General features: G+C 51.7%; 1 protein-coding gene across 1 annotated transcript; it reads right to left on the reverse strand.

Annotated features, from left to right (window-relative positions):
- Positions 1 to 2,073: 2,073 nt before the first annotated feature.
- SCN2B (sodium voltage-gated channel beta subunit 2) lies at positions 2,074 to 12,522 on the reverse strand (the record flags this gene model as incomplete). Its single annotated transcript, XM_082627754.1, has 4 exons — positions 12,384 to 12,522; positions 3,480 to 3,646; positions 2,963 to 3,173; positions 2,074 to 2,273 (listed from the first exon to the last, which is right to left on the reverse strand). The coding sequence occupies exons 1-4, from the start codon at positions 12,451 to 12,453 to the stop codon at positions 2,074 to 2,076; spliced, it is 648 nt and encodes a 215-aa protein (XP_082483880.1). The 5' UTR covers positions 12,454 to 12,522.
- Between the last annotated feature and the right edge of the window lie 5,298 nt (positions 12,523 to 17,820).

A 17,820-nucleotide genomic window follows, 5' to 3' on the forward strand; every position in this document is an offset into this window, starting at 1 on the left:
CATCCCACCCAGGAGCTCTCAGGCTGGTTGCCCACCCTCCACTCTGTGCCCACTCTGTCTGGCCTCTCACCCTCTTCCCTATTGCATCTTCCCTCTTTCCTTCCTTTCCTCCCTTCCCAGGGCCCAGATTCTGGAATTTCTTCCTTTTTCTCCTACTCCAGCCCTGGAAGCAGTGGCTGCAGAGGTGGAATTAGATGCACCAAAAAAAAAAATTCATCTTGGTCCCCACAGTGCTGACCTAGCAGTTCCCAGCTCTGTTATGGCTTTGTGTGCATCTCCAGTACCTGGCCCAGTGCCTGGCACATAGGAGATGCTCAATAAATGGATGTTGAATTGAAGTGAATTAAACTGAGTCGCCCATATGCTATTACTCTCTCCCCAAAAAGGCCATCTGCTGGGCAGAGGCAGAGAGGGGTCCCAGAAGCTGTCAGAGTCCCATCTCTACCCCCTTTCCCCAGACTCCTGCCCTGGGCTCTGACCCCCTGAGCCCGGGCATGGCCTGAGCTCTGAGAAAGGCTGGGAAGTGCTGCAGAGGGTCAGCCTGGGGTGGGCGTGGGGCATTCCAGCAGCTCTGCCCTTCCACTCCCATCACCCCATCCCTGCCTCAGTCACAGCCTGGAGGGGCTGGGCTCCAGGGAGGTGAGCAGGGCTGGAGTAGCTCACCTCCCTCTCCTCACCTCCTTCATCTCTCTGTCTGCAGAGGCCCCTCCCACTGGGCAAAGTGTGGCTCTATTCATCCAAACTGGAGACTGAGGAACCAGAGGAGAAGCAGGCCCCTCAGTTGTGAGCTTGAACCTCAGTCTCCCGGTCTGCAGTATGGGTGACTTGGCTAGCTGATCTCTGAGGATCTTCCAAGGCAGTTTCTCTCTGTCTCTCTCCCGCTCCTAAGGCTTGAGCAATTCCCTCTTCATGTGAGTAAAATGGCAGTGAAAGTTGGCTCCGCACAAATGCTACTTTCCTCCCCCCAGAGAGAACTGTCGGGGCAGGGGAGGGTGTGACATGGCTCCAGATGTGACATGGCCACAGGGTCTCAGAGGCTACAAGGCTCCCCTCATGCTTCCCTCAGGGCGAAAAGCCAGATGAAACCCTGCTGCACACCTACTCCTCTGACGTGGCTCCCACCCCGTCCCTCCTTATCTCTGTACCTCAGCTGCTCCTGGCCCAGGCAATGGTGGCCACCCTGGGGGAGAAGGCAGTCAACCTTGAACTCCATTTTACAACACAGCCCCCAGCCCCTCGTCCCTCAGCTAACTTTGCAATTGTCTCCTGTGAGTGGGTAGCTGTAGTGAAAAATGACCACCACCTGGAGAAACACGACTCCCCGCCCCCCACGGCCTAGCTCAGCAGCCCTTTGGTACTTTCCCTGCCAAAAATCCCAAGGGCTTAGCAAGCCCACAGAAACCCAGAGGCTTCTGTGGTAGCAGCTATCGAAGGAGAAAGGTGAGAGCAGAGCTCCCTGGGCCAAGGCTTGTCTCCAGCTGCCTCCAGCTTCCTTCCCTTCAAGGCCCAGGAAATGCACGGTCATCCCTTCAACACACCCCCCAAGTTATAGGAACCCACCACCACCCCCGTGACAAGGCTGCCCAGGGCTAGGGGCAGCTCAGAGAGCAGAGGCATGCCACACCCCAGGCCTTCTAGAGGCAGCCAGCAGAGCCCCGTCCCACCTGCAGGTCCCCTCTGAAGCTGCCACCAGACCAGTCCACGCACTGGGCAGCCTGGACAGCTGGCCTCCTCCTCCTCCACTGCCCACCCTCCCCCTTCTCTCTCTGCGCCCCTCCCACAGGCCTCCTGCCTCTTCTCAGAGGCTGGCAGTTTTGAGCCCGCTTCTCCCTCCCCCCAGGGCCCACACATCCCAGACGCCAGGGCAGGTTTCTCCAATCAAAGAGAGGTGAGTCTCTCTTGGTGCAGGGTGGCGGATACGAAGGGAGGGGTGCAGGAGGCCCCAGGTCAGCCCTGGGATCCTGGTTCGAGAGAAGCACACCAAGAGAGGGTAGGCGGGGGCACACTGTGCGGGGCGGAGGGTGGGAGGGAGACAGGACGCAAGGGAGGGGCTGCAGGGCCTCCGCCCGCCCGTTACTTGGTGCCATCGTCCGCGTTGCCCTCTCCATCCGTCTTGCCCTCCTCCTCCGTCTTCAGGTCATCCGTGCTCAGTTTCTGCTCTTTTTTCCTCCTCACACACTTTACTACCATCAGCACCAAGATGACCACAGCCAGAAAGCCCCCGACGGAGGCGCCCACGATCACGGCCACAGTGGAATCCCGCTCAGGGGGCTCTGGAGAAGGAGAGGAAACAGACCCGCTGAGCCCTAGGGCTGGAAGAGGGAGCCTTGTCCACTGGCCCCTGCTCCCTGCAGTAGGTGTGGGGTGGTCCTGACTTTACTCTCCTCCGTGGAAAGCACTCTAGTCAAAGCAAAAAATCAACCCAGGCCATGGACCTCTAAGCGCCTCACCCACCCCATAATCCCAGGGCACCTAAAAGCCCCAGGGGAGGGCAATATAATGCAGTATCCAAGAGGATGGACTTTGAGGTCAAGTGGACCCAATTTGAGTCCTGATTGTACTATTTATCAAGTGTGTGACCTTAGGTACCTTACGTAGCCTCAGTTTCCTCGTCTGTAAAATGGGAATAATCATAGTACCTCCTTCATAGGGTTGTATGAGGATGAAGTGAGATATTGCATCTAGAGAGTTTAGCCTTAGCTGTAACTGAGACATAGCAAGTGTCCAATAAATGAAAGCTGCTCTTGGGATTCTTAAGATGGTGATCACGCTGGATAGCATCATCAGGACTCCCTGAGACATAGTCCTCAAGGACGGGAAGGAGTAAAACAGATGTCTTCCACCCAGCACATGCTGTTGCTCCCACCCCTCAGGAGGGCACAGCCTCTCCCAAGGAGCCCCAGCTAGTCCTGCTGGAGAGTAGCTGGGTGGGAACGGGCAGGGCCCCCCAGCAGCCCCTCACCTTCCATGAGGACTTGCAGATAGATCTTGCCGTGGCCGCGGTGGCGGTCGGGTGGGTTCATGATGTAGCAGTTGTAGGTGCCCTCATCCTCCAGCTGCACGTTTCTCAGTGTGACTGACACGTCATACTTGCTGGGGTTCCCTGAGAACTCCACGCGGTCTCGGAACCGCTCCAGCTTCAGGTTAATGATCTTCATGCGGAACTGGAGAAACTGGTGGGGGGGCAGGAGGCGAGGGACAGGATAGGGGGCTGGATGAGCAAGGAGCTGCAAGGACAGCAGGATGCCCCTCCTCCCATGCCCCCTTTTACCTGGAAGAGAGGCAGTCACCTCTAGATCTCTGCCACCCTCCCAGGGCCACCCAGGCACCCAGCACACCTCTGCCAATGCCCTCAGGAGCAGATAGCCCACCAGGGTACGCTAGGGTCCTGGTACGGTGCAGGGGCAGGTGGTGGGAAAGGGGAGCTTCACGCTGTGGGGCTCCTGCCTCCCCACCCCTGCCTCCATCTGAGAACTCACCATCTCCTCGGAGCAGTTACTACACTCCTGGTAAGTCCAGTTCAGGGAGAACTGTTTGTGGTTCACGGTGTAGCAGGAGTTGAAGGTGCAGGACAGGCGGGCATCAGAGCCATTGAGGACGTTGAGGGTGGTAGGTACTGTGACTTCCATGCTCCGCCCGGGTGGCACTGTGGGAAAAGCCACAAGCTGGTGAGGATTCTGGCAGACCAGGCCAGGGAGGGGGCAGAGCGGAGCAGGGCTAGGACAGCTGGCGGGGCCCCTCGTGGCTGAAATCAGGGGGTAGGGTGGAGTGGGGTGGGCGAAGCTCCTGAGCGGTAACTGATGTGGCCCTTGGGGTGGAGAGAGAGCACATCGTCTGTCAAGCCAGGGACAGACAGATGGCCTCAAGCCTTCCCTCCACCTGGCTGTCCTGCCACAGGCCTGTCATGGCCACCTGATGGCTTGGACAAGGGGCCGCACGGTGCTGGCCTCGGTTCCCCCTTCTTCCCACCACTTTCACCCATCTCGGCTGAGCCAAAGCCCTTCCAGCTGAAGCTGCAGTGTCCCCTGGGGGCAGGCAGCCTTGAGGACAGATGCAGATTCAGAAGGCCTCGCTCTCTATACCGCAGTGCAGAGTCAAGCCGTATGCCCAGTCCAGCCCAGTCAGCCCCCTTCTCTTCCTCAGGCTCCCGGCAGGGACAGCAGATGAGCAACGGGAAGGAAGAGATGCCCCAGAAGAATAGGCACAATTCGAAGGGACCAAGTGATGGGTCTATAAGGACAGGAGTCCTTTTGGAGATGCCAGGCCTGGACACACCACAGCAAGGAGCTGATACAGGCTGCAGGGACAGCAGGGTGCAGAATCCTCTGGGGAGCACTGGACCTGGTCCAGGAGCCCTGGGTGTGTGGCCTGAGAAGGCCCATCCCACTCTGACATTCCAAGCAGGACGGAGTCTAGGGTGAGGGGAGTGAGCCACAGCCCTCCCAGCTGAAGCTGCAGTGCCCATCCCACCCCCTGCCCACAGAGGGGCAGAAAGCCTTGGGCACAAGACTTAAGGGGGTGCCCACCCTCAGGGTCATGCAGACGCCTCCTTAAATTTTGCCCTAGGCACTGCACTCACCTCACCCTAGCCCTGGGCTGAATTCTAAAATTCTCTGCCAATATGGTCGAAACCTCATCCCAAAAGATGAATATTCTTTATAAAGGAGAAGCAGTAATGCTCAGTATCAATCATTCATTCACTCATTTACCAAATATTTATAAATCACCTCCTGTGCCCCAGGCACTTAGTCTAAGCCCCAGGGATAATTGCTATGATGGAGGCAGGCAGAGATACTGAAACATGGAGCTTATATTCTAGGGAGGGGGACAGACATTAACAGGGAAAAGAAATAACGTAACTTTAGCTATTGATTCACAGGCAAGGGCTGTAAAAAAATAAAGCAAGGTGCAGGGTGTGTTTGACATCGGGTGGTCAGGGAAAGCTGCTCCAAGCGGTGCCCTGTAGGTGGCTCCCCACTAAAGTGAAGGAGTGAGCCATTTGAAATTTTGAAAGAATCCAAGGCAGCAGAACATCAAGAGGAAAGTTCTAGAGGTTAGAATGAGCATCACGTATCTGAAGCACAACCAGCGGAGTGATCAAGGGGGCAACTGGAGAGAGCTGAGGTCCCAGAGTTAGGCCAGGACCAGGCCACTATCCTTCTGAGTGAGAGAAGAAGCCGCTAGGGGACGGCAGGGGGGCAGCTAGGAGGCACGGAGACCCCATTAGATGTGGTTCAATCCCAGCTCTGCCTTCTATCGGCTGGGAGAACATGGGCAAGTTTCTCCATCTTCTGAGCCTCAGGCCCCTCCTCTGTAAAACACAGCTGATGATACCTACCTCCTGGGGTTACGGTAATAATTACATAAGATAAAATATGTAAAGCAAAGGGTAGGGGAATCCCTGGCGGTCCAGTGGTTAGGACTCAGCACTTTCACTGAGGTGGCCCTGGGTTCAATCCCTGATGGGGGAACTAAGATCCCGCAAGCTTCAAGGCACAGCCAACAAAAAATACAAAAGGGCTTCCCTGGTGGCGCAGTGGTTGAGAGTCCGCCTGCCGATGCAGGGGACACGGGCTCGTGCCCCGGTCCGGGAGGATCCCACATGCCGCGGAGCGGCTGGGCCCGTGAGCCATGGCCGCTGAGCCTGCGTGTCCGGAGCCTGTGCTCCGCAATGGGAGAGGCCACCAAAACAAACAAAACAAAACAAAATAAAAATAAGGCAAAGGGTAGCCTAAATTCTCCTCAAGTTCTGCCCCCTAAGCAGGAAGGGCTTCTGGGGCAGTCTCCCGGCAGGGGCACGTTGGAGCCTGAGCCCTCAGGGCAGCCCCTTGGAATTCCCCCGGATTGCACAGGGCTCGCGTTTTGCAAAAGATTTCATTGTGCAAAGCTGCCGGGCCCCACCCCAGGAGCAGCACTGCAACTTGGAAGCAGGGACAGCGAAGCCCTTCCACTCGGCTCATCCCTTTGGATGAGTGGCCAGGGCCAGTCGGCAGGACAAGAGCAGGAGATGCTCTGAACTGCTGGCCAGGGAGGTCAGGACCCGGCCCTAGATAGAGGGACAGGCACACGGCTCCACCTGCAAGGCCAAGCTTCCAGGTGTGCTGAAGTGCTCGTCAGGGAAATAGGAACGGGAGAGGCTGAGCGGCGCCCCCAGGAGAACACAGCCCAGCTCCCATCTCCTCACGCTCACCGCGTTATGAAAGCACTGAGCACAGCGCCAGGCGAGGGGGAGGTGCGCTGCAAATGCCATCTCCGCCCCCGCTCTGCAGAGGCGGAGGTATCTTCAGGGAAGGAGCCCGGCAGGGCCTTGTCCTGAGCTTACCTCACATCCCAGGAACACCTTGCTTCTCTAGCACCTTCCCTGGGAAGGTTCTGCGACCTTCCTAGGGCACCTGAGCAAAAGGAGCCTCCAAGTGGCATTAGGAAGTAGGTCCCACACGTCTGGCTGACCCATCCCTGCCTCTGTCCCGTCCCAGGCCACAACATCACTCCAGAGACAGAACTTGAACCCTACCAGGAGCTCCCTCCACTCTGCTGTGCGGGAGGGCAGGGCCCTGGGGAGCGAGGGGGCTTTTCTGGCCGGCAGGCGGGGTCAGACTGAGAGGTGCAATGCGGGTCCTTCCCCGCATCCCTATGGCACAGCCTGCAGGAGGCACCAGGCGGACACGTGTGCCCTCTAGTGGTCAGAGAGGGCAACCGTCAAGTCCCAACTGCAGAGAGAGGCACAGGAGTCACCAAAGCAGGGGTTCGGAACCTCAGGAATTGTGGATCCAGCGCCATCATCTTACCAGTGAGGAAAGTGAGGCCTGAGAGAGACACACGGCAGGTAGGGACAAGCCGGGTTCCGAATCACGGCTCCTGACTCCCAGTACAGCGCCCACTTCCGCCTGAGGTGTCCCAGGGTCCCAGCTCAGGGCAAGGGCCTTAGGCCTTTCACCAATCCAGGCCCTCATTAAAGAGGAGGAAATCATCATGCAACAAGGACAGAGCTGTGAGCAAAATCCTGGGCTCCTGAGGAGCTCTGCTGCTTCGGGAAATTAGCCGAATCCACGGCTAGGGCCACAAAAGGACTTTATAGTAACAACAGGGTGCTTACTGTGTGCCAGGCGCTGTTTACACACCCTACAGATATCACCTCATTTAATACAACAACCCTATTATCACCCCCACTTTCCAGGTGAGGAAATGGAGCACAAAGAATTTAAATGAATAGCCCAAGTTCACAGCTGGTAAGTGACAAAGCTAGATTGGAACCCAGGCTGCCAGGCTGCAGGCTCTAGACAGCAGGTTGAGGGGTAGAGGCTGGGTCAGGCGGTGAGTTTTGTACCAAGGGGTCCCAGGGCTCAGTCCTCCTGCTGTCTACATGGCAGGTCCAGCCCCCATGTCAGCCCCCAGCCAGTCAGGCTGGCCAGAGGGGAATGGTCTTCTTTAAAGGAACCTCCATACAAGGGGGGCTCGCAGTCTTCCTGGTTGTCCCATTTGGGACCAGGTCTGGAGCCTGAGTCTCTGATCTCCAACTCACGGAAAGAAAATGATTCAACAAGGGTACCGTAAGGATGTGGCTTTTGAGCTCAGTTCCAAAACTTCACCAATGCCCAGGGCCCCTCACTCTCTCTAAGACGTATAGGGGCACCTCAGGCCCCATGTCATATACTTTTCTAACTGGCCCATCTTGCAGAGATCACAAAAATTTGCTCATCTCCTGTCAAATGCTATTTCCTACAGAGACTAGAAGTTAATTCTCTTCACGCCTCTTTCCAACCCTACAGCAACCTATGAGGTAGGTTAATTTTCTTCTTGGTTAAAAAAAAAAAAAAAGAACAGAGTTTGTCTAAGCAGAGAAATTAGTCCCCACCCTTCTGGAGCACGCTGTGTCCCAGGGCAGCCCCTGCCACCCAGGTGACTGTGACACGCAGCCCAACTCCTGGGCTGCCTTACCATTCAGACCCACTGCCTCAGGTCTCCCTCCCAGGCCAGGCCACCCCCATGCAGCCAGGAGAGCACCTGTCCTTGTCACCCCTCACCCCCAGTCGCCATTGGCTCCCTGCTGCTTTCAGGATCTTGTCCAGGCTACTGGGCTTCTGAGCCCTTTGCCATCTGGGACCATCCAGCATCCCAGCCTCATTTCCTGTCCTGCTTCCAACCCTTCACGCTTCCTCCACTCCAGTGACCCCGGAGTTCTTACTTTCCTGAAAACGCCGCCGTCTTCCACTCCTCCATGCCTTTGCACGTGTTTTGCTGCAGGTTGGAAAGCTCATTCACCCTGCTGCCCCCTGAGCCCTCCTGCTTACCCCGCAGATCCCAGCTAACAAGGCATCGCCCCCGTGGCAGCTTCTCCAGTGCCTGTGCCCTCTCCCCAGACCGGGCGGTTTCTGTCACTCCCAGACCGGGAGGCAGAATGGCATAGTGGCCAAGACCAGCACTCTAGAGCCGTGGTCTGATCTTAGGCAAGGTGGTTCACCTCCCAGCACCTCAGTTTCCTCATCCATAAAATGGGAGACAACAATAGGCCTACCTCCTGGGGCTGTTGTGAGGATTGAATACTAAAACATAAAACTCACAGCAGTGCCTGGCACATGGTCAGCCCCCACCAAAGGTTAGCTGCTAACAGCACATGGGATGCTGCATTACTATTTTTTGTTTAAGTTCCCTAGTCCCTCGGGAGGCTCTGGGGAGCTGATTCTTATTTATCTTGGCATCCCTGGCCCCAGAACAGCATGTGACACACAGAGGGCACTCGATAAAAGTCTGTAGAGGGAAGGGAAGGCGTTTTCCCCTGTGTGTCCGTGTGCACTGGGGTTGAGTGAGGACCAGACTCCACTTTCTAAGCCTCGCCTAACATAACCCAGACTTTGGTAACCAGGCCAGTGACTGTGGAGCCAAGAGTTTTGAGAAAAACTCTAAGGAAAACCAATCATTTGGATTGCTTCTAACTGAAAACTAGTCTCATGTGCTTCTGTCGTGTGTATAGCACGTTGGCCAGCTGTCCCCTGTCCCTTTGTCAGCTCTATAGTCATCCTCACAAACCCAGGCCCTGTCTCAGTCCCCTCCCTTGTCACTTGGGACATCCCTCCATCTTGGGGACTGATGCTGCTACAACCACCAAGGTTCCATTGTCCATTTGAGCCCTCGGCCTTGAAGTACCAGGGCATGTCTCATCACAGCACCGTTCAAGTTCAAGGTCCCTACTCCTGCACCCTCCCCCCATCCAGGTTTGCAGAGGCTTTAGCTTCCTTCCACCACCACCTCACAGCCCCCATGCCCTGACCTCTTCACCCTAGATTCCATCTTCCTCTAAGCCACACCCTGGTCCTGGTCCCCGAGCCCCCTTGCTTTCTTCACTTAGATAAGGCTCTCCCTCCCGCAGGAAGCTCTCCCTAACTCCCCAAACAGGTTGCCTGTCCTTCATCCTCATTTCCTTGCACACTGGTCACTCACCCAACTCCCCTCTTTTGCCTGTACTTAAGATTCTTTGATCCAAATGATTGTTACTATAGAAGCATCATTTCTTAAATATCGGGGGCAGTAGAATTCAGTGGTTAAGAATGGGGTGAAGCAAAAATAAACTCAAAATGGATTAAAGACCTAAATGTAAGGCCAGACACTATAAAACTCTTAGAGGAAAACATAGGCAGAACACTCGATGACATAAATCACAGCAAGATCCTTTTTGACCCACCTCCTAGAGAAATAGAAATAAAAACAAAAATAAACAAATGGGACTTAATGAAACTTAAAGCTTTTGCACAGCAAAGGAAACCATAAACAAGACAAAAAGACAACCCTCAGAATGGGAGAAAATATTTGCAAATGAAGCAACTGACAAAGGATTAATCTCCAAAATATACAAGCAGCTCATGCAGCTCAATATCAAAAAAACAAAGCAACCCAATCCAAAAATGGGCAGAAGACCTAAATAGACATTTCTCCAAAGGTATACAGATTGCCAACAAACACATGAAAGGATGCTCAACATCACTAATCATTAGAGAAATGCAAATCAAAACTACAATGAGGTATCACCTCACACCGGTCAGAATGGCCATCATCAAAAAATCTGCAAACAATAAATGCTGGAGAGGGTATGGAGAAAAGGGAACCCTCTTGCATTGTTGGTGGGAATGTAAATTGATACAGCCACTATGGAGAACAGTATGGAGTTTCCTTAAAAAACTAAAAATAGAACTACCATACGACCCAGCGATCCCACTACTGGGCATATACCCTGAGAAAACCATAATTCAAAAAGAGTCATGTACCACAATGTTCATTGCAGCTCTATTTACAATAGCCAGGACATGGAAGCAACCTAAGTGTCCATCGACAGATGAATGGATAAAGAAGATGTGGCACATATATGCAATGGAATATTACTCAGCCATAAAAAGAAATGAAATTGAGTTATTTAAAATGAGGGACCTAGAGCCTGTCATACAGAGTGAAGTAAGTCAGAAAGAGAAAATCAAGTACCATATGCTAACACATATATATGGAATCTTAAAAAAAAAAAATGGTCATGAAGAACCTAGAGAGAATGGACTTGAGGATACGGGAAGGGGGAAGGGTAAGCTGGGACAAAGCGAGAGAGAGGCATGGACATATATACACTACCAAACCGATAGCTAGTGGGAAGCAGCCGCATAGCACAGGGAGATCAGCTCGGTGCTTTGTGACCACCTAGAGGGGTGGGACAGGGAGGGTGGGAGGGAGACGCAAGAGGGAGGGGATATGGGGATATAGGTATACATATAGCTGATTCACTTTGTTATACAGCAGAAAGTAACACGCCATTGTAAAGCAATTATACTCCAATAAAGATGTTAAAAAAAAATGAATGGGGTGAAGTCAGACAACCAGGGGTTCAAATCTCAGCTCCCCTTAAACCACTGTGACCTTATTGGGCAAGCTACTTAACTTCTCTGTGCCTGTTTCCTCATCTGTAACGTGAGGATCATAATGTATCTGCCCCATATGGTTACCAATTGCCGTGAGGACTAAATAAGATACACAGCGCGTGGGCAAGTGAAAAGAGCTCATAAAGGGTAGCTATTATTAAGCACTTGCTATGTGCCAGACTCACAAAAAACCCAGGCAGTAGGTATTCTCCAGTTCACCCAGGAAAGAACTGAAGCTCAGAGGGGAGTCACTTGCCGATAGTATGAAGTAAATGACAAAGGTGGCTTTAAACCCAGATCCAGTCCAAGGCTCATGCTGGCTCTACTGCCTGAGCTTCCCTAACACTCCTGCTCTGTTGTTAATATGTTCAGTAACTCAGCAAAGCTCATAGGCTTTATCATGCAGGCTGTCAGGGGCCCTGGGCTGTCTCTAGCACTCCAGCCCAATATCCAGCACAGCATGCCAGAGAAGGAGAGAAAAAGAGGGAGAGAGAGACTTTGTGATGGGGAATATTCTCACTGACAGCCATTGGACTGGATCCTCAATTGCTATGCCAGCAATGAGTAAGTTTAAGAGCAAGAAGGAAACTACCTATAAAGCAGGCTTGCAAGAAGGAAACTACCTATAAAGCAGGCTTGCAAGAAGGAAACTACCTATAAAGCAGGATCCCTAGCCCACCTACCCACCAGGAAGTCCATGAGTGGCCATGTATGAAATTAGCATTTGGATCTCTTGACAGTCGGCAAGGTGGGGCTGGACAGTTCGGAGACATGATCCAAAGGGCCACAACCACACTCATGTGTTCCTTTTCTTTCTTTCTTTCTTTTTTTCTGATCCCTTCACCTGTCCCCTCCTCCACTCCATCTGGCCCAAGCCAGAGAGCTTCTCCATCAGTGCCTGCTTCAGCAGTTCTCTTCCCAATGCAGAAATCATTCCTCAAGCCTGCTTCCCACCTACGCCTCCACACACTGCAACAAATCCGTGGTACAGATTTCCAGGAAGCCAGACCCAGACTCAACTTTCTGCCCCCCTACTCCCCCACACACTCTTTTCTGATATCCTAAATCCACCAGATTCCAAAGATCAAGGTTCACAGAAGAAGCCCCTTAAGGGAGCATTAAGTCCCGGGAGATCTGTAGCAGCTAAAAGAAAAAATCCATGAAGAGGCTCTGCACATCAGCCTACCCTCGGCCCCCAGCCCCACATACGTCCATTTCAGGGAAATCCAAAGAAAAATCACCTCCCTTGACAATGACACCTCCGAGGAACACTCAGATCCCTTGACCCAACGTTTCTGCGACCAAGTCGTCTCAGCGTTATGCAGTCCCCAGCCACATCTCCCCCCATCCCCGCGCCTCCCTTCCCAAGGACAACGCCGAAGGGAAGCTCAAGCGATGTCTTCTTTGCTACCCCCGGCCCCCATCCTCCTCCTGTTGCGGCTGCACTTCTGGACCCTCAGGAGCATGCAGATGTGCAGTCTAACTTACCCAAAGAGAAAAAGAGACTGAGCCCCGTGAGACTGAAGGCAGGGCGAGGTAGCCAGGCATCTTTGTGCATTTTCAGAGACTGAGATGTTAGTCGGGTGGGATAGGGGAGAGGGTGATTTGAGGGGCCGAGGGCTACAGGGGAGGAATGGTTAGATGCTAAAAGAAAAATGCACGGATGTACTTCAAAGACACATACAACATTAAGGAAGCTTTATTTCCATCTCTCTAATATGGCCGGCTTGTATGTTGCTGCTAAAAAGAGAGAGGGAGTGTGGAAGGGAGAGAGAAAAAAGTGGATGGAGTAAATTTTGTGGTTGGTGGATTTCGAAATGCAGGTGGCAGGGCATAAAAATTCTGTCTGCAAAGCGCAAAGATCCTCGGAAATTTTTACCCTCCAAAACCAGAACTAAAGCACGGCCAGCCTTTCTTCTTCACTTGGGTGATTGTTGGAGTTGGAAAGTTGTTTGAGGAACCCATTTATTTCAAAGCTGCTGTGAGGGGTGAATTCTTTTTGTCATTTAAAAACACCCAAAAAAGGAGATGCTAATTTTTATTTGGTTTGAAAAGGGTTCAGGGAAGTGAGGTGGGAGACTTTCAGGAAGTAAGAACTTCCTCATTTTTCTAGCATTTCCACTGAAAACAGAACAGCAGGTTGGTGTCAAAATACCTAAGAGCTCTTACAATCATTTGTAACATGAACTTTTGGGGAATCCTGATTCAATCAAATCAACAGTAAAAAGACATTGTTGAGATAATTGGGAAGAAAATAAATATGGACTGGGTGTTAGATTATATTAATGAATAACTCTTGATTTGGTGGGGGGGGGGGTGGCGTTAAAAATTTTTTGTGGTTGGGACTTCCCTGGCCATCCAGTGGTTAAGACTCTGTGCTTCCACTGCAGGGGGCGCGAGTTCGATCCGTGGTCGGGGAACCATTATCCCGCATGCCCCACGGTATGGCCAAAAAAAAAAAAAAATTTTGTGGTTATGTCCTTTAACATCTTTATCTATTATACCCATTGGAGTGCTTATAGGTGAAATGATACGATCGTTGAAATTTGCTTTAAAATATTCCAAGAGGGCTTCCCTGGTGGCTCAGTGGTTGGGAATCCGCCTGCCAATACAGGGGACACGGGTTCAAGCCCTGGTCCGGGAAGATCCCACATGCCGCAGAGCAACTAAGCCCATGCGCCACAACTACTTAGCCTGCGCTCTAGAGCCTGCGAGCCACAACTACTGAGCTCGCATGCTACAATAAAAAAATATATATAAAAAATAAAAAAATAAAATATTCCAAGAAAAAAAGTGGGGGGGAGGTAGGTGACGCAAGACCAGATGTTGAAACTTGTTGTTTCAACAGATGTTGAAAAAGGGAGAAAACAATAGGCTAGTATCACAAGTAGGAGAACTTGGGGTGGAGTACCCACGTGGCCCTAAGCAGATAAGGTGACCCCCACTCCTCTGGGGAGACATTTGAGGAGAACACAGGTTCTCATGCAGCCACTACCTGCACTTGCGATGGGCCACTGATACAGCAAGGAGGGAGCCACCCACATCCTAGAGCATTAACTCTGTGCCAAGCCTTTAAAAGTCTGTACTTAATTGTAAGCCTGGAAGAGGTGATTTCTTCTCTCTTTTTTTTAAATTGCAATGAGGAAACAGAGGCTGACAGGGCCTAACCCACTCAAGTTACCTAGGATAGTTAAGGGCAGAGTCAGAGCCAGGACTCAAACTGAGGTCTGTGTGAAACACTGGGTATGTCCAGTATTCCACATCACCTGTTGCCAAGGGGAGGAGACACGACACCTTCCCTTGGGTTGTTTAGAGACACAGGGAAGAGAAGACTGGACTAGATGAAGCAAGGGGCCTCTGCGTGTGTGTGTGTGTGTGTGTGTGTGTGTGTGTGTGTGTGTGTGTGTGTGTGTAAAAGAAGGTGCTAAGAGGCAGGGCATGGAGGAAACAGATGAGAGGCCAGCATAGTGCTTGGTTCAAAGCAGACACTCAATAAACAGGTGCTGCATAGCTGCACGGGGGCACCCTGAATGAATGAATGAATGAATTTGGAGAGGAGTGAGACATCGTCCACATCATCGTGAAGGCAGTAAAATCTACCCGAGGCCACTGAGGCTGTCCTAGGCTGGGGAGGAGTGAAGTGGGCCAAATTTGGGTGGCAGTTGCTAAAGGCAGAAAGGCGGAGAGGAGGCCTCTGTGCTTCTCCACACCAGAGGTGGATGTCCATGCCTGGATCTTGCACAGACTCCGTCGCCAAAGTTCCTCTGTCACTTCACCAGAGTCTGGCTGCAGCTGGCTCATGCATTCACAGAGCTCACAGCCCAAGGGAAGGAAAATCAGAGAAGAAGAGATGGGGCAGCCTAGGGAGAAAAGTGTCTTCCGGTTGCCACAACCCTCAGGCCCCAGGCCTCCTCCGCTGGCAGCAGTGGTCTGGCTCGCAGGTGTGCCTGGAGAGATAGATTGGCACCAGCCCGTGCCCTGGCTCCCGCACAGCCCCTCGGCCAGGTCTGCAGCACCATGTCAGCCCGAGAGTTTTGGTTTGACATAGCCGGCCTCCTCCTTTTTCTTAATGCAGCTGAGCGTGCCTGTGAGGCCCAGGGAAACTGATTACCAGGCTCACTTGGTCTCACACTGGGTCCAGACGCTTCTGTTTTGGGGACATCTGAGACAAGTAGGGGATCCAGAAGTTCCTTTGCCTCTATCCAGAATTTGGCTAAGAGAAACTAAGTATATGACTTTATAGTCTTTGTCCAACTCAGCTCTCTCCAGGACCAAGGGTCAGAAGGCACCAGATCAGGGGAGAGACACCCTGGCAGGGTGAGTCAGGAGGAGAGCTACCCCAGAACCTCCCCTCAGCTCACGTGGGCCTGCAGATGCCCATTTGCTCCAAAAGAATACGCTTTCCCCAGGAGTCAATAAAAGCCTGGGAAGCAGAAACTTGAAGAGGTATTTTGCAGAATGAAGACACCACTGTTGAAGACTGGCCATTTGGGAAATGAAGCCGTATTTTCAGCATTTCTACCCAGTGCCATTCATCTGTGAAGATTTTATTAGACAACACTCAATTACCTACCCTGCTGGGGAAGACTGTTACAAATAATCTAAAGGAAGGTAGTTTCCTTTTGCCTTTGGAATTTGTGGTTGAAGCTATAAAGAGCTTCCCTAGGTACCACCGCCTTACTGGACCAGCATCCTCAGCATCACCTGGGATCTCCTTTGAAATGTACAGTCACAGGCCCCACCTCAGACCCAAAGAATCAGAATCTGCATTTTTAACAAGATCTTTAGGTGTTTCTTGAGCACAGTAAAGTTTGAGAAGTAACACCTTCAGCTAATACTAAAAGGTTTGCATCCCAGGAGCAAGGGGCAAGGCAGAGGCCAGGTTTGCGGGGTTGGGGAGAAGGCACCAGCAAGCAGGAGCTAACTTAGGGTTAAATGGGCAGAGCAACCGGCGGCCTGCTCAGGGATAACTATCTCACTCTCCTCTCTCCTCTGCCCGGGCCCTTCCCAAGCCATTCCACACCAAGCGAGGTTTCTCTTACCCCGCACAGGGCTTCACATCATGGTGTCTCTGCCTTTGCAGTTTCCTCTTCTAGGAATGGCCTTCCTCCCTTGTCTACTCAGCCAGCTCCTAGTCCTTCAAAAATCTGCTACAAAGTAACCCCTTCTTTGTCGTACCTACATACCTCTCCTCTCTCTGCTGCTGTGACCCTGGGTCCATTCACTCATTGATCAGTTCCCTCAGTCAACAAGCTCAAATATCTATTTAATGTCCCCTATGTGCCAGACACTAGGCTAGAAACCAGAGACCCTGAAATGAGTGATATACAGCTCACCCTTTGAGAACTTACCTTCTAAATAGGGAGACAAATGTATCAATTCCCATCTACAGTACACCTGGGTTGCCCGAGTCAGGGAGTATTGTCATTTTTTGTTTATACATCTTATCTCCCCAACTAGACTGTAGCTTCTTAAAGACAGGGGTTGTGTCCTATTTTTTTTAGTTTGCGCTGGGCCACTACTGGTCCCTGAGCAGATGAAAATGAATGAATGAATGAATGTCTATTTTACATCTGGGGAAAGAGCAGAAACTCCATCAGCCTGACCTTCCACAGCCAAAGTGTGGTAGAACCAGGACTGGGAGCCAGGTCCAGCCACTCCACACCCTAGGAATTCCATTCAACAAGGGACTGTCCCACATGGGGTCAGATGCTGCAAAGCTCACAGAACAGACCTAAACAGGATCTCTAAGAGTTTAAGATCTCTCACAGAAAAGAAAGCCTCACACCCATGAAGCAATTAGAGAACATCAGAAGATAAAATCTGGTAAGTGTAGAGGCATCTAGGAAGATGTGAGAAATAGATCACCCAGGCAAGACTCAAGCAGGGCCTTGAAGGAATGTTGATTTGGGCAGGCAAGAAGGAAAAGGGAATTCCAGGCAGGGGAACACCAAGAGCAAAGGCTCAGAAACACAAAAGACAAAGGTATATGGAGCAGAGGGTTTCTGTCATGGAAAAAAAAAAAAAAATGAGAGATGTGGATGGGTAGACAAGATGGCACCCAACACCCAACCTCAGAAGGCCATGAACATATGATGTGGAGTTCAGACAAGGGCTTTGAAAGTTCTGGGACAAGTAAATCACTATTGCTCTCACCATCTATGAAATAAGAAAGGGTTTAGCTTTCTGAGAAAACTCCAAGTTCCCTTATTTTTTGATAAAGAAGGGGTGTTTCGAAAGTTGGGCTTTATAGAAGTGGTAATGGATCGCCTGATCTCCCTTGAGGAAGACCAAACCACATTTGCAAACCAGCTGGCCAGGACAGAAGGTCAGGAGTCTTGAGAAACTTTGTTTATTCTCAGTAAGAAGATAACTGGTCTGTGTTGGGATAAAACTTGCAGCCTAAGGTTCTTTGGGTCTAAGCAACTGAGCCAAATCAGTGACAGTGTGACCCCTTACACACACACACACACACACACACACACACACACACACACACACACAGAGAGCTAGTGTTTTATAAAAGAAAATTGCCAGTACAGACATGCAAGCATATGGACTAGCCAAAAGGAGAAAGAGTGGGGTGGCAAAGAGAAACAAAAGACCAAAGGGCTGGCGGAAGGCTGCAGCCTTTAATAGGAGGCACATCTTCTGCAGGTCCACAGTGGACAGACAGGCTGAACTGTTTTCAATTCCAATAGCCAAACTCTGAGGGTGCCAGATTATCCATTATTCTTGGGTGGGCCCACCCCCTCTACCCTTATGCTGCTTTCTGTTGGTAAAAGCTTGCTTGCTTCTGGAAGCCTTTGAATATGGGAGCATCTGGTGTCCTAGAGACTTAAAATACTACAAATTTGAGTAACAAAACTGCTTGGATCTACCAGGAGATCCAGCTTGCTCTATCTCCAGCGGTTTCATACCCTTC

The sequence above is a fragment of the Mesoplodon mirus genome (assembly GCF_964341445.2).
Source record: "Mesoplodon mirus genome assembly, chromosome: 7".
In the NCBI taxonomy this organism is placed as follows: domain Eukaryota; kingdom Metazoa; phylum Chordata; class Mammalia; order Artiodactyla; family Ziphiidae; genus Mesoplodon; species Mesoplodon mirus.